This window comes from Cylas formicarius, unplaced genomic scaffold, assembly GCF_029955315.1.
Source record: "Cylas formicarius isolate icCylForm1 unplaced genomic scaffold, icCylForm1.1 PGA_scaffold_1__22_contigs__length_36826433, whole genome shotgun sequence".
NCBI classification, from domain to species: domain Eukaryota; kingdom Metazoa; phylum Arthropoda; class Insecta; order Coleoptera; family Brentidae; genus Cylas; species Cylas formicarius.
This window is the reverse complement of record NW_026844264.1, coordinates 20,138,935-20,156,622: the sequence shown is the minus strand read 5'-3', so window position 1 is coordinate 20,156,622 and position 17,688 is coordinate 20,138,935. Positions and strand designations below refer to the sequence as shown.

Below are 17,688 nucleotides of genomic sequence, written 5' to 3'. Positions count from 1 at the left end.
TAAAATTATTTTAAAATGTATGTAGAGAAATTAGTGTCGGTTTAGTAAGTGAACTAATTGCCCTTTGTTATCTACCTGCTAATTTTGGGTTGCCTATACATGCACCTACCGGTTTTTCAGTAATTGTAACAAGTTAAATCTTGTATTTGCTATGATCTACCCAAACAGATTAATGTCAACGAACAGAAGTAAAGACCTAACCAACAAACGCAAATCGCATGCTAAACGGGCACAAAAATTTAAGTAGGTTTTTTTGACCTGATTCGGTATATTTATTCTATGAGCTGAGGAGAATTCTACACGAAAACTCATAAGAGGAACAGTTAACTTAAGTTATTAAATCATTTGCATAGGGTGCCTTAAAAGGCAACAAAAAGGTCTACGAATCTACGAAAAGGGCTAGAGAAATTCGGTTTAGTGTTTTTTCATTTCACACAAAAGCAATACACTTAGTACAAACCATTAATTGACTGTGTTTTAATTACAAGGTTTAAAGATACTTAAAATATTGATTTATCGAGCTGAATATTAAACTATATCATTTATTCATGCAAGTTAGTTTCCCAGACCAATTAAAAGTATCGAAAAATACTTCCGTGCATTTATATCCCATTAAACCCATTCGAATGTCTATTATTTTAGAAGTGCAATCCGAAAAGAAAGTTGCATTTTTTTTCTCTCTGTGGCTTTAATTTACTAAAAGCTTACCCATGTTTCATTGCTGCCACGGAATTACAAAAACGTCCACGCCTGTTGCTATTGGAGGTATAAATCAAACGCAATAGCAATACTTAGCTGAAATTTTATTAAAATAGTCCCTCCTTAGCTATGAGCCGATTAGATGGTAAAATTTCCGTGGTCACTGGAGCTAGTTCTGGAATTGGAGCGGCGACAGCGAAATTATTAGCCCGCCATGGGTCCGTTGTAAGTGATGATGTCGAACATTATTGGTCGCTGGACTCGATTGTTTTCAATTACCAATCGGTTCTGTTGACATTAATACGTAGTCTAAGAGTTAGACGAATTTACTCAATTTTGTCACCGTCTTAAATTTAGGAATGTTCGTATTAAAGATCGTATTTAGGGCGGTCACTTTTAAATGGATCTCCGAAACGGTAAGAGATACAAAATATAATGATGCAATTAGGGAAAATTGCTTTTCGCAAATTTTAAAAAGCACTAAAATATTTCAACCCTTTCGTCGAACTTAAAACGACCAAGAAATAAAATTTTTCGTAAAATGATTTAGGAGTTTAAAATAAAATTTTATTTTAAGGTGCTACGAGAACTGGCTACAAGTAACATATTTCAAAAGGCGAAGTTAAAGTATATCGCTAGGCTTACAAATACAAATAATAGCATATTATGCAACAAGTGTGATAAACGACATTTAAATCACGAATTTATTTGCCACGAGCTGAGCGGGTGTTTAATAAACGAGTGAGTTAAAAAGTTTACCGATCGTGTTGCATACTATACTTTTTCTACGACCGTTAGTTTTTGGGTATATTTTCGCAAAACAACGCGAATACATTCACTGACATGACCGTCAGAATTGACAAACGTCAAAATTCAAAGCGTGGGAAATATCTCCGAAAACATCCGATTGCTCCCAAATCCATGCGGTAAAATCCTGGAAATGTCCGAAGTGGCTCGCATTCATGAGAAACGAAAGTGGCTTGGTAAATTGACGCTTCCCGCACGCTAGATCGGTTGGTAATTAGGTATTTTACAGACGGGAGTATAAAAAATATATTGATTATTCATATATTAAGATCAAATTTACTCAGTACTTTTACAATTAAAGCAGTAGAATATAAATTGAAATTTGAAAAAGCAATATCAACATTTTTTTTTCTCTTAGAACACTTAACTAAAGCTCTTAGCTCACATGCTAACTATATTTAGGATATAGGTTTGTATTATAAGTTATAAATAATAATAAAGGAACTTGAGGTGTATTTTCTAAATCACATCAATAATTTCGGAAATCTAGCGGCCCCACAAATAAATACAATATATCGCCCAGAAGAAAATCACTAATGATTGGAAAGATAAAAATTATAGTTCAGATATCAAAATATCTTTAAGGTGAAAAATCATTTCCAAGATTATTCTATACATAGCTTATTTATTTATTTTTTAAAAGGAGATATTTTCACCAGGTTTAAGAATTTTCGACCATTTTGAAAATTGCCACTAACTTGATTGTTTCTGAAAATTTCTGATTCGGGTAACAGCATAGTTAAGCCACGTTTTTAAGTCGATTGCAGTAGCGTATTCAGTTTTTTTGTAAAACTATTGGATTTTGTATTGTGCCGCACATAATTGTAAAAATTGTCAATATCAATATCAATCAATTCCAATGTCAAATATCAAAATTAATCTTATCAACATTTTTGGCTAGAAGTTTAGGTGCAATTTTGTTAATAATGGTTATGGTGTATCGTTTATTAATGTAACACTAATTTTGCCAATACTTTCTTAAAATAAATATAGGGTCTTCCTTAAGTAATCAAAAATATTAAAATTGAATCATTAAATAGTTCTTTCATTTTGTATTTTCAATTGACTTTCTGCAGTTACTTAAATTATTTCAAAAATCCACACTATGATTTTTTTGATTGTCATTGGCAACTATAGACACTTGTACATACCTATGCATAAACAATCTTATATCTATCTATCAATGCGAGCATTTTTTCGTATTTAAAAAAGTTTTTAAATGATCGAAAATTGGAAAATGACATATATCTCGATTAGCATCTTCATCGTCATGCGGTTTTTACCATTAAATATTTCTAAAAAAATGCCCATGATATGTAAGTCGATTTTTCTTCATCTAGTTCAGAAATAGGGGTTTTCTTGTAATAATTTACCTAAAACGGATTACCAAAATAAAAATGTACCATCAACGTATTTAATTGCAACCTTTCTTTACTATGTAGGTTGTAGGTTTAGCTCGTGGTGTTGACAAAATTCAAGAACTCGGCGATGAATTGGTTGAGGAAAGCGGAACGATTCACGCTCTCAAATGCGATATTACCAAAGAAGAAGACGTCAAAAAAGCTTTTGAATGGATCAAAATCAATATGGGGTCCATTGATTTTTTAATTAATAATGCGGGGCTTGTATTACCTTCGAGCCTCATAGGTACCTATTTGAAAATAATAAAATTGTAGAATATTATTAAAATACATCTCATCTTCGGGGATCTTCATTAAAATGTTCACAGATAAGCTGCAATCGGATTAATTGACAATTTCCATATTTTTCGCTTCGAATATCTTCATTGAGGTAAAACTGATTTCCTTTAAACACAACTATAAATATTTTTTTATTACTTACTTATTGGAACAGTAATATAAAAAATTAGTTTAACACTCCAACTAACTAAGGTCAATAATTTGATAGCAGAAAGTTTACCTGCGCCTATGACTGAACTGAACTGGACGGAATTTTCCATTTTAGGCGAATTTTAAAAACATTTTATTTTATTTATTTTTTTTCGACATATTGGTAATGTATTTTTTGTCGATTTCCTATCCAGTACACGATTTTTGCGGCAGGTTATCAGGCATGCACAACTGACTACCAAAAAAAATTCTTTTAATTAATAAGCCGGATTACGCACTCTTTTCCGATCACTATACAGGCTGAGCCAAATTTGACACTATCAAGTCGCTCAACTATATATATATTTTGTAAAGAGGTACGAAAAAAACGTAAACTCTGCGGCCCATCTTGCTGCAGATATCGATAGGCGGTAGTGTGATGATTTTTACCCACTAAAAAAACATTCCTCTTCCCCTCTCCACGCAGACGGTACGGGGAGGACTGGATTGGAACCGCGTTAGCATTACATCAATCCAGTCCGTGCTGCGCCCCATGGCGCCTACTCCTGGCTACTGGTCCCTTTCTGAAATTTTATCTTTCAGAAGGCGCTGTGCGTAGGTTGCAACAGCCGACCAGTTTCCCTCCTGTTCGATCATAGACGTCACCAGACTTGAGGGGGAGAGCCTGGCGCCTATGATCTCTTCGGTGCTACTTCTATAGTGTTTCCACCGAGCACACTCAAAGAACGTATGTTCGGCGTCATCAATTTTATCAGGACAGTACTTACACATAAGGGTATTGTGTAAGACAATCTTAAAAAGATAAGCGTTGAACTGTCCATGTCCCGTCAGTAGCTGGGTCAGATAGAATTCTCCCGTGTTTCCGAGAAAGCCAGACATTGATGTTCGGAATCAGACGCTCCGTCCATCTGCCCGTCTCACCCGTCGTCCATCGGTCCTGTCACTCTTGCTGGGTTTCCACTTTTATCCTTGTTTTTGCCATCTTGAAGTTGTCGCATTTCCTTTTAGCGTCATAGAGCTTGGTTCTCTCAAACGCTAACAGGTCGATAGGCGTTGCTCCCGCAATGACCAGTATTGCCGCTTCCGAGACGGTGCGGTGAACTACTACGAGGAGTACTCGTTTTGGTTCCAGGTCCCATCGTGTTGGCCATGATCCTTGATAAGCTGGATACCGTCTTGCTAGCTCTCTGCCATGCACTATCAGGGTGTTCACGGTAAGATAGTTTTTCGTCTATCATTACCCCTAGGTAGCGTAAAGCTCTCGTTGACGTCAAAGTTGTACCTCCCATCTTTACGGTGAATGGTTTAGGGAACCATTTTTGTCGAGTCAGTACAACCATCTCTGTTTTCTGCTTGGCAAGTGTCAGGTGGTGTTTCTCAAGCCAGGCTTCGATGGTGTCAGTGGTCTCCCGAACTAATAATTCTGCTTCTTCGACACTGTCCACTTCTATTGTAGCCGCAACGTCATCCGCAAAACCCGCAAGTTCCACTTGTTGCGGCAACGGGATCCTCAGGAGCTGGTCATAGTCTGCGTTTCATAGATCGGACCCCACGACTGAGCCCTAAGGCACGCCGGCCGTTATGTCGTGCTCCTGCGGGCCTTCCGTCGATTCTACAATTAGCGTCCTTTCGTCGAGGTAATCGTCAACCATTTCCAGATTTTCTGGCTCTATATCAAATTTATGTTCTAGGGCGTCCAGAATATCTCCCCAATTCGCGCTGTTAAAGGCATTTTTAACGTCAAATGTTAGAAGTAAACATACTTTGCTAGTTTTGAGACTACCAGACCATGTTCTTCTTGCAGTCTCTATCACCTTCTGAATCGCGTCGATCGTCGATCTACCTTTCCGAAACCCGTATTGGTTGGTAGCAAAACCTCCAGCACGGTCAATATTGTTTCGAAGCCTGCCTTGAATGAGCTTTTCCAGCAGTTTCCCAGCGATGTCAAGCATGCAGAGTGGTCTAAACGAAGAAGGTGTTGAGGTTCCCTTTCCTTTGTCCAACAGGATCAACCTCTGCCGCTTCCAAACCGTGGGAAACGTGTCAGTTGCAAGACATGCATTGTAGGTGCCCGGGAGTATGTCCGGGTATTCCAGGGCTACAGTCTTGATCACCAAGGCTGGAATGCCATCTGGGCCGGGTGCTTTTCCTATCTTGATGGTCTTGCAGTTCCTTGGTAGTAAAGGGAGTCGTTTCGCTACTTTTAACATAGTGTCTCTTCCTCCGCGGCGGGTGTTTGGGAAACAGCTCCGCCACGATGCTATACATCACGGAGGGGAGTTTTGGCGCTTCTGGTGCAGCTTTTCCAAGTCGTTTAGTGACAATTTGGTAGGCTTTACCCCAGATATCATTGTTGAGGTCATTGCATAAGTCTTTCCATAGCGTCGCTTTCCTTGTTTTGATGGTTTTATTCAAGGTTTTTTTTGCGTGCTTGTACTCGTTCACAAGCAGTTCCTGATCGGGTGAACGTTTTGCAGCCCTCGTTGCGCGCTCAACCATATAGAGGTTTATTCAGGGTGAGTGTCCTATTAGACGTTTATGGAGAATGAGTTACAGTATAAACTTGAAATGTGGGTTACTTATGTAAGCGAATATGAGCTACCTATGCAAAATATTTTTGACCATGCGATGTTGGCAGATATAATCTTAACGTATATAAAATTTCGTTTTTTGAATGGAACACCCTGTATATGATCACATTTTTAGATTCTGCGAAACATTCTGGAACTTTTTTAAATAACATTTACTATACCTATCTTGAATATTTTCGGAGGGAAAATACTTTTTAAGAAACAACAAACAACCCGATATAAATTTTTTTTTCGCAACCCGTACAGCTAAACACTTGAATTTTTGGATTCCGTTCCTATTAAATTCCTTTATCATAATATAGTATTAGAATTAACTTAACGCGTACAGGGCGTTCATAAGATAAGGCTCAATTGGCAGGATATAACAATCCATGTTACGTAGGGATTTTAAATAGAACACCCCATATTTTATATTGGCACGTAAATGAGCAATTAATTTGCCATCTAAAAATACCAAACTATGGTATATCTAATTTCACTCCTTTTCGAGTTATAAGCAAAAAACCAACATATTGCAATTAAAGTAATCACATTTCATCTGGGCAGCAAGCTCTGCCCGACCATGGTGACGTTTCCTGTAAAAAAAATAACTGATTCATTTGGATTTCTGATTTTATCGCATTTTCATAGTTGGATGGCACATAATTATTCAACCTCATATCAATTTGTTATGGCGAATGTCAAAGAATTGTTTCAAGAACGTGCACAAGATTTAATGAACAATATCTGCATTTGCCACCAATGTATGAGAAAAAGTTTAGAAGAATTGTAGCAAATTTTCGAAAATTACGAAGAAGGGAACTTCAAATCCTATAAGTCTTTAAACCAGCGTTTTAGCATATTTTCACGCATTTCAACATAGGTCCATTCAAGATAGGTATGGTACATGTTACATAAAAAGTTCCAGAATATTTCGCAGAATCTAAAAATTTAATAATATACAGGGTTTCTATTTAAAAAACGAAGGCTGGCATATATTTGCGAGAATATCTGGCAACACCCCATAGCCAACATGATTTTACTTAAGTAGCAGTTTTGTCTCTCTTGATATTAAATACAAGTCTGCAAAGATTGGAATGGAATCGATACTGGAAGGTCAAAAAAATTTGGAGATGTATTAATTGGGCTCCTATTGACTAGCAGGTGATTGAGAATTTTCCCCTCTTCTGTATACAGCCTATGCAGATATGCTATTTACGGAAGCCCCCATGTTGTCAGCATTCTCTGCGACTGATGCTGAGAGCCACCATTTGGGATCCCAAACTGCCTCCAATGCAGACAAAACTATATAAAAACAGCTCCGGTCCAAGTTTCGTTACCGCCGCAACTCCATCCAGTTTATGAGTATTTTAAATTCCCCACAAAACCTTCACCAGCATCAGGTACCCATACGGGACTGACAGAATTACATTCAGCAAGTTTTGTTCATATTTCTCGTTAGTCAAATAACCCGAACCAAACTTCACCAGCCACGTGGTGGATAAGTTACGACGGATACTTAAAAATATACCTGTATATTCCACAATTATTTATAATACATAGGAATTGCATAACATTTATAAAAGATACCCGAATTAACTTCAATTATTATTGTGCTACAGACGGTTCTACCGAAGATTGGAAGGAGATAATAAGTGTGAATATGTTGGGACTTTGTATTTGCACGAGGGAAGCTTTAAAACTAATGAAAGAAAATAACAATGGGGGACATATTATCAATATCAATAGCATCACAGGTGAGCAATATCAGTTATCAAGTAATTGATAAAGAAATATTTGTTGAAACAAGACAAATTTGCGTCTTTTTCATGATACTCGAAAAACCGAAGCGCACTTAAGTTACCAGAGTTTAAGTCGTGTGGAAGCTCATTTAAGTGTGCGTTATGTAATTTTAAATAATATAAATAATAAATTTATAATAATAAATTTAAACTGAATTATATTTCGATTTTTAGGCCACTACATTCCCTTGCTGCCTGAACCGGTGCTTAATATTTATCCTGCAACAAAATTTGCTGTTACAGCTTTGTCAGAGACGCTTAGGAGGGAACTGACTTTTGCTCAACGGAAAATCAAAGTCACGGTGAGCAAACTCCTTGAGAATTTCGAAAAATATGAATGCTTTTTGAATGTCATAGCAGTTGGTGTAAGTTATTTTCCTTTACGCCGGGCTCTGCAAAAATGTACATTCACTTTTTCATGAAACGAACTGAATGGGGAAAAGCACAACTCGTCGTTTTTCGTCTCGATTACAAAAAAGCAGTTTTATGCACTTGAACAGAACTTTTGTTCATTATAACATATTGTTTCTATTAATTTATTAAATAAAGCGTTTTGTTTTCTTTTCGACAATATTATAAAAAAAATACCTATTTATAATAAACTGAATTTATAATAACTAGATGACGAAGTTCTATAATATGACTATTCACATATTAGGTGTCAATAAGTATATCAACAACAAGCTGAAAAAAAATTTGAGAAGGTGCATTTAACATACATGCAACAGGCGCGAGATTTAAAATCTCGTTATTAACCAATGATCTTGCAGCACTCAACAACCCACATGGCCGCTGACAGATTGTAAGTTTGGATGTTGCATTTATACGGCAGTATTCGCATTTCCCCCCTATATAAAAACATCATAGTCACCCGAGATGCACCAATGTTTACCCTAGTAGGGTCACTATAATATCTAATAACTACAAAAATAGATAAATGGAATATACCCGTTCATAACTGTTAAAGATTTTTTGATTGGTCTTATTGGTGGAAATTGAAATTTGAAATGACTCACACATGCGCAAATTGAATAACTCTTTATAAAAAATTTTGACGTATTAACAGCATAAACACGACTGTAAATATGACAAATGAAAAAAAGGAGATGAGGTGTTAAATATGATAAAAAAAAGGGCCTCTTTTTACAAAATGTCAAATATTTTTGCCAGATTTTGTTAAACTAGATTAAGATTGTGCCATCTCTGAAGATATTTTAATGAAGGCTGAATGGCAGGCTTGTACGCCGCTGACTTTTTTGAAATTTTTGTTATTTACTTTGAATTAGACACTAAAAGTGCAACTTCTTTTACACTTAAGTTGTTTTCGTATCTTTTGTTTCCGAAAAAAAAACATTATGAAAAGTGAAAAGACATATTTTTACAAACATTTACTTTTTGGGTGCAGCCTACGACGACGACGTAAAGATTTTCGCATATGTTATTTTTTTATATTGAACACTGCGTATCTTGAAAACAAAGCATTTTCTGAATTACTTTTTTAAAACACTCAGGTATATTTAGCTATAATAGCTAAAAAATGGCCAATTAACTGAGTTGGAAAAGGCTGTTACTCTTTGAGAAATAGAATATAAAATAGCAACAATTCGGATGGTGATTTATCTTAGGACTGCATCACAATCTGCATTTGTGATGAGACGCTGTAACTCAGAAAGATTGAGTACTTTTCTTTTGCGAGTTTGTCAATTATCCAAGTGGTTTGCGAAGAATTTAGATATAGCCAAGTCTTCGTCTACAATTCTTTGGACATTATTTCAAAATTACCTTTCGCAGACTCGCATTACACTTAAAAGTTTGTCCTCAACAGAAACTACGTTTAAAGAATTGTGGCTCTAAGTGTGCATCATAAAACTGAAAGGTTTTTTTATATTTCAGAGCTTGAGTCCTGGACTAGTCAAGACCGCATGGTTCAACGGTTTGACACCCAATATTAAAATCACTTTGTCTAAGCCGGAGATGCCTGTTCTAAAGCCGGAAGATGTTGCTGACACTATTGCTTTTATTTTATCGACTCCTCCTTTCGTAGAAGTATGAATTTAAAAAATTTTTCATTCGCATCAAATACCCGAAGCAACTGCTTAGTTATTGCTAGAATCTTTTTGCGTCCGATTTATCAAAACACAAATAATTTGTAGCTATACAGCATGTCACATCACATCGTACTTTCTTCACAACTTCTCAGGCTGAGAAATCTTCAAAACAGTTTGTTATTATTAGAATAATTAAAACGGAAACCCCCAACAATGTCGAAAATTGAACACCCTGTACCGGGTTTATGTATTTTAATGTGAGACTATGCTAGTGTAAATATTCAGACTCGCAAACAATTGTTTTTCCCAAAAGCCTTTAAACCGCGAAATATAGTTGTGCTGGGCTACTTTAATGTTACTTAGCGACATATTTTGCTTTTTTAGATTACAGAACTTACGATCAGGCCAATGGGAGAAGCATATTAAGTATAGATTTATTAACACATCCCCAGAATTTGCCTTTCTCATGGACATAATATTGTTTAGTTGATAGCATAAATCGCATTATTAAAGCATATTGACAAAAACCTTTCGGTTCAATCATTTATACTGATTTTTTGTTAATTGTTCTCCAAAAAAGAATATAATTAAGTATCTCCCCCAGACAAGTAGAATAGAAAAAATGTATTTTCACTAGTTCTGCGGTAATACGCTTTCGGTGTTAATGGACCAAGTCTGTTATATCTGTAATGTCTATTTTTAATATTAAGTTCCTAAGGTGTTGGTAACGTGTCACTTTAAAGACTATCACTTCGGGCTCTTCCCGTTCTTTAGTCACCTGACAAGTTATGCTGAAAAGACGGGCGCCAACTCAGGATTTTGCACAATGTGGCTGTAGCCCGCCTGATGGGAACGATCAAATAACGAGCAGATTTTAACCACTGATTGTATTTTGAAGTTAGGAATTAATAACTGCTTACTCATACATACTACTCTTTGAAAACTAGATTAAATTGAAAAATAGAAATTTAATGTGATGGTGATTTTATCTCGCGCAATGGAGGGCACCACATACCACAAATCGCTATCAATTCCGGTTTAGTAGGAAAGAGTTTCAAAAATGAAAAAATATTACCATCTGTAAGGCTATGAACTTTTAAAATCTTTATTCCAGAAACCGTGTAAGAATTGGTGGTAACAACATCCGTCATTACCCGATAGCCTCTTAACAAAAGGTGGGAAAAAACGATATTCTGACAACTGTTTCTTGCTCCGATCCACACTTGCATAGGCTCCGTTAAGTTGAATAAACACAAAGATGCTGGGAAGCATGCATTAGTATGCAAATATGACATTGTTATTTTTTGAGGTCACATATTAATAATTCTATTATATGGGGATTGTTCATATCGTTCAGTCTAAGGAGGGATCGCCAACTTAGTGTTTAAACTTCGGTTTAAACCGTGGACTTCTTTAAGAAAAAATCAAATTGCTTCGCTAATTATACTTAATATTATAAAAAAACCCAGTAATTATCTCCCACCGCATCGAAATTCATTTGGTTCTCACGGCCTCCCTCCCATGGTAAGCTTTGGGTGCTCCGCACATACATACAAGTTCAAGACAAAGCCTCGTCTTCGTCTCACTGCCGCACAATTCGATATACCGGCATGCCATTTCGCATTGATGTATTCGAAATTGATATCGTATGATATCTGAGTGTTTGTGTGTCACCATGAACAGATGAATACAAGTTTGGTGCGTCACTTCAGAAGTAAAGCGTTTATTCGAATTCCGTACAACCTTCAACCTTCTTCTGGTTAACCGGCTTAGTTAAAATGTTTTTGCAGTCAAAATTTATAGCGGTAAGTACACAAAGTATAACGAAAATGTTAATATTATTCGCAGCATAAATCGTCTCCAAATAATTTTCTTTGTGCCAACCCACATAGTATTATACACGTTAAATGAACAGTTACAAGAGGTCAATGATCAAACAGCGGCGTATTTCTAGGTCTTGATCAAGGCGACGAATCCTATTGGCTATTATTTTTGTCTCTTAACTGTTAACCTTATTTTTGGTTAGCTTTTTTGGAATATCGACATATGATAATTAGTTTTTCTAAATTTAAATTAATTACCTACTTTAAGCTTAGTTTAGGTTACATCATCTTTAAATTTTATTATATATATTTTTATACGCATCAAACATATATTCATTGTTTCTTTTAATTTATCTACTGGTGGGATAAACAGAAAGATTGTCACACTTCCTAACTCGTCATGTGTATTTTGTAAATGTATTTATTTATTTATTTCCAAATAAGATTGGCTTAGTTCTTTACTTTTATATCTAATTTTTATTTTTATTTTTTCAAATATCACAATATTCGTTTTATACTGATATATTATTTACGTAATTAAATATTAAGGTGGTTTATTTTAAGGGATATTTTCAATAAAAATTTAATGCAACTCGTTAACTAATCCTCGATTGAGTTTGTTTTTTAACTTTATTTCGGGTGGACTGGAAATAGAATAATCATTAATAAAGCTATCAAGTTTTTATGCCGAAATCGTTAGAACCCTGAAAAGTAAATGAATGCGCCCAAACATTATCAGAACGTACGTTTAGCCTAAGCCTGCTAACTAAAAATGGTACAAGTACGTGTCGTTAAACTTAAGTTAGGGGCGTTGATGAATTATTTTTTTACTCCACTATTATTTAGTTCAGAGAAGCCGGCAAACAATTTCGCCGAATTGAATTCCCATAAATTAAAATAAAGCGCATTGCAATTGCATTGCAATAGTCGTTTAGTTGCAAGTCTAGAAACTGCGACATAAAAAAATGCCTACAAAAACTAAGACGAACGGTATCCCATTAGATACGCCCCTGGTAACAGGTACATGTTTGTTTACGGTGCGTAGAGGAACCCATGACCAGGTGGTTACCGCGAGTTTGATAAACGCATATACCTCTTAGCATTTTCTGACGAAGTAGACTGGATTCTACAGTAAAGTAAACTAGGTATACCGTTTCGTAAAATCGCTACACGAAATCCGCACGCCTTTATAAACGCAGCGATTTTTGCATTGCTAATATTGTAAACGTGAGACACAATTTTCGAAATGAGGTTACACAAAACGGTACCGCATCAGTGTCGTCGTCTTTGCTTTCCTGCCGTTAGTCATGCAGACGAATGAGGCATACGTACAGTCACCTGGTTCACCTGATTTACCGTATTTATTGGGTACATATTAGTTACAGATCATTTCCTTGTCACAGCCATGCCACCTTAAGTATCACTCGTTCTTTTTTATTCTAGGTTAATTCACTTAACATCCGCTTAAAAGTGAGCAGATGGACATGTAATGGCCGTTTATTTAATTGAAATTTTTCTTATTAATTCTAATAAACAATTATCGAGACAAACTAAACGGAATTTTTATATTTCAAACAAATAGGAAATACTTTTTAGTTGACTAGCTTGATTTATTTAAGCAGAACACCGAATTTGGAAAATGAAAGGACTACTGGTCACAACAAATTTACACAAAAATCGTCTTATGAAATATCCTTTTTAAGATATTGCGGATATAATATAACTGCGGCGCTTACCGCCATATCATTGCGCATATACAGCATGGGATTAAAATGGAACAATAAATTGTTGGTTCATAACCAACTATTCAATAATTTGTTCTTTTGTCCTATCTGAACAAAACGCTTTTGCACATCCTGCATGATTTTATACAATGTACCCGAATATATAGCATTAAGTTACGTCTGGAAATTTTTTTTAATAATCCTTACTAAGGTTATGTCACATTTATTTTTGTCTTTTCCTTTTTCGTTAAAAATTCTAAGTCAAACTGCTTATGGATGCCACAAATAAAAATTTTAAACTATTTTGTATCTATAAAATGGAAGCAATTTAGGAGATATATTTATATGGACTTTCCCGTCAACCGTTAGAGTTTTTCCCAGATCGACCTTGTAGAAATGTGCGAAAATAAGATGTCAATCGCCTTAAAATAAAGATAATATTTCTGATACAAAGATTTTTTTAATAACGGACTAGAACTAATCTTGTTAATTTTCGGCATATTAATTCATTAAATAAATTGTTTAGCAACTAAACCAAATTTTATTTAATTTTTACTAGTTTCGAAAGTATTTGCAAAAACCCGCCATCAAAACTTTAAGATCGCAGAAATTGTGGACTCTAGTTTAAGAAAACTTTCCAGTCCGTTTTAGGGCTTAGGTGGTAAGTTAGAGACTTGTTGCGGATCAACACAACCCTCTTTAGGTTACGGTCTAAATATCATTAAACCAAATGAACCCCACTAATTGCAAACATTTTATATAGTGTGTTATTATTTACCAATACCCAAGGAAAATATTTGTCGAAAGTATCAGTCTAACTTTGATATCTTCGATAGTTTTTTAAATAAAAGTGGAGGTTAAGTAATATACACTTGAAAATTGCAAAAATTGAGCGTTTCTATATAAAAAAAGGCTTTTATCTTTGATCACGTTGTATTTATTTATTTTATAAATACCAATACAATCCACGAAAGTAGATAGGCATAAATATATAACCTTTTGATATAAAATTAAAAATATGTTTTACACGATAATACTTATGTATAGAATATTATAAATGATATGGTCTATAAAGTTCAGAGGAATTGAAATATTCTTTGATGTATCGGGTTGTTGTTGTTGATATACAGGGTGTTCTATTCGAAATTAAAAAGTTGTTACTTGTCCACAAAAATTTAAACCTCCTGTATAACAATGTAATATTTAAAAAATACTAGCGAAACAAAAAATAATATGTATATATAATAATTTAATATATTTTTTTATATTTTTACAAGTTTTGAAATAACGGCCACCCGGTATATAGTTTAATTTATATCAACTGCACCCCAAAAACGTATTAGTTGTTTCTTGTAAATTAATATACAATAACAAGCTACAGTTTAGGCCTTAAACCTACACATTTCCGATGAGTTATTTATAACATAACTAATCAAAACTAAAATAAGAGGAATGTCTCATCAATCGAACATCAACAAACAAACCTGAACAATTGTTCTCTTTCTGTTTTTTAGATTACTGTTGTGGTTTATGCATTTGTCGACAGCACCTTAGCCAAATTACCTAAAAAATGCGAAGGAGGAAGCGGATTAAAATACCTGTGGGGAGATGCTTTATCGGACAGTCCAGAGTGTGTTGGTCCCACAAATACACCTTATCCAACGTAGGTATATATAAGTATATATTTCCTTTCGACTCAATATTTTGTACAATTTTTACTTTGACTGAACTTCGGTATTCACTCTCATTTTTCGCGTTACATAAGAACAGATTGTCGTTTTATACGAATCCATATATTGGGCAGAAGAGAGTCTCAACTGGATAAGAGCTTCCTTGTGATGTAACGGACCTATTTGCTCACTGTCTTAAGTTGAATTTTAACCAATTTTAATTTATGCTTGTGAAAGAAACTATTGAATGAACAAACAAGAAATTTTTTTTCTATTTTAAGTTGCCATATCCAATTTTCATTTCACCACCTATACAATTTTCAGCGCCGCCATCGAAAGATCTTTTAAAGGGTCAAACCCGTGGCTGGGAAGTTTCCGAACAGGAAGATCGCAGAAGACAATAGACCCGTTCCTGACCAGGAGAGCATTAATTACATCATATGAACGTAACATGTTAGATAGACCGGCTATGACTACCTCAAGGCAAGGTATTCAATTCTATTTCAGTTTATTATTTTTACAACTGACATTTTTAACTCATTATTTTATGTTAAACAAAACCAACCGTTCTCCCTCTGAAACTAACCAGACTTGTTGTTTATTCGTTGTTAATAGTACAGGTATGAGGGTTCTGACCCAATTTTACCTTCGGGTGGATCATGCCATCCTCATCTACCTTTCTTTCAAAGTCATTGCTGAACAAATAACCTAATAAAAGGAGGCTCTTGTAACAGTGGTGGCGGTGCTATTTTCGTAAACTACTGGGAGGATTTTATATACAAATAAGCAGTGCTTCTTTTCATAGTAACCGTTCGAGTTTGAAGCACTGTGTTGAGTATAACGGGTATAATGCCGTAGTAACCTATTCTAATAGGCAAATGAACGGGGAATCAAAATAGATAATCTATTAATAAAACTATAAATGTTTTCGTTTTAGCCCCTCGTGGCTAATAAATATTTATAAATTTCGAATTCGAATACGAATATGCAAATATTTTTTGACAATGACACTATATTAAGGATTGCTATTGTAGATTTTATATTTCCGGCTTAAATTTATAGTATGACAAGTTTTCTCAGGCAGGAATGCAGAAACCCAAACGAATGTTATTTGGTTATCTTTTTATTTAATTTTTTGAAATTAAATAGTGGAATGAAACTTTCAGTCAATTATTACGGATTACCAAGCAACTAAGATTATTTTCCTCTTTGAAAGTAATCTTTATATTGTGTTTCAAATTGGCGTACTTTAGATACAAATAATTTCTTATTTGGATAATAAACTCTTGACAGAAGTATTTTTTCCATTGCTATTTTCTGCTCTCTGTGTCCTGCATAAATTTGTTATGTTTACAATCAATACAATTAATTTTTAACAAGGGCAAACATGTATTTTTTGAAAATGTTAGAGAATATTTCTCTCACGAGCTCTAGTTTATTAATAAAATGTGTGGCTAAGTTATTCTAATGAATAATAATATTAGTTAATAAATGACGATTATCGTCTGCAAGTTCTCATCATCTTAATCGGACAGCAAGTTATAAAAGGAATATCTATTCCTAGGGACATTCAAAACTATTTTTGACTGGAATCATCACATTGCATATCTGTCCTAAATTAGGCAACAAACAGATTTTTAATTGAGTTATAAAAATTAGCATAATTATGGTAAGAATAAAAGACTAGAAATCAAGTTCAAAAACAGTTTTTTAACGGCACTTTAGTACATGAAGAGTGAGAAAATGTTAATGTGAAGCTAATAAATTATTTATATATCTATAGCTTAGTTAGTAGAGCTTAATTGACTAGTATAAAAAACTGCATTTTAGGGAGAGCTGTAAATAATATGACTCCAAATACATGCGCTGGAACACCATCGAGGTTATGTAAAACCAGATACAATACTACAGCTCCAATGTACGGAGTATCTTTGACATCAGGACAGCCTGTGACGATAGTACAAAAGTTTCCAGACCTTCTTCAGCAGGTAGTCTTTGAGGTATGCATTACAAAAACCGAAAATGTTTTTTTACTGTTAATAATCTATTCAAAATTTATTTAAGGTTTGTGAAAGTTCTGAATGCGACGTTGTACGTGGGGAATGTACTCAAACCTACGTTCCCTATTTGTTTTTGGTCATCCCACTAGGACCCGTCACATTGACGGGACAAGATTATGTCCTTGTAGAGAGTGGTTGTGTGTGTAGGCCAAAATATTCGCAAATTGCTCAGGACCCTTCCATGTCATCGATACCAAAATTCTAAAAACGTCGTTAGTGTGGAAGGACTTAATTTAAAATGATATTGTATATTATCTTTAGCAGGAACCAAGTCTTGTTCATTACTAAAAGTTATATTTTATCGGGCAAGATAACAATTTTATTTGTACTTAGTGGTTCAGCGAAGTATTGTGCCTTTTTAAAATAAATTATTTTACTGTTAAAACTAAACTGTAAAAATTATATTTAAAGAGTAATAAGTAAGCAAACTATTTAATTTATTTTTATAGAAGTAGGTAGATTATTTATTTAGTAGAATAAGTGTTTGCAGATATGTGTTGAAATATTGGAAATATCGAAAATACAATACATAATATTTAACGTTTTACTACTCATTTACTCAACTACACCTATACTCATACACCACTTAAATAATTTAGCTAATGCATATTTATTCAAATTAAGTTAATTATACT

General features: G+C 34.5%; 1 protein-coding gene across 4 annotated transcripts; it reads left to right on the top strand.

Moving 5' to 3' along the window:
- The first annotated feature begins 573 nt into the window (after positions 1-573).
- LOC132696686 (uncharacterized) lies at positions 574-17,535 on the top strand. Of its 4 annotated transcripts, XM_060661664.1 has the most exons (10): positions 574-765; positions 827-924; positions 2,949-3,153; positions 7,549-7,683; positions 7,903-8,030; positions 9,622-9,774; positions 14,838-14,986; positions 15,318-15,481; positions 16,824-16,993; positions 17,058-17,535. In XM_060661664.1, the coding sequence occupies exons 1-10, from the start codon at positions 711-713 to the stop codon at positions 17,256-17,258; spliced, it is 1,458 nt and encodes a 485-aa protein (XP_060517647.1). In that variant the 5' UTR covers positions 574-710; the 3' UTR covers positions 17,259-17,535. The 4 variants fall into 4 exon arrangements, with proteins under 4 accessions (XP_060517647.1, XP_060517648.1, XP_060517650.1 ...); XM_060661665.1 differs by lacking the exons at positions 574-765; positions 2,949-3,153 and having other exon boundaries at positions 833-924; XM_060661667.1 differs by lacking the exons at positions 574-765; positions 827-924; positions 2,949-3,153; ... (1 more) ...; positions 7,903-8,030; positions 9,622-9,774 and adding an exon at positions 11,343-11,581.
- Positions 17,536-17,688: the final 153 nt, after the last annotated feature.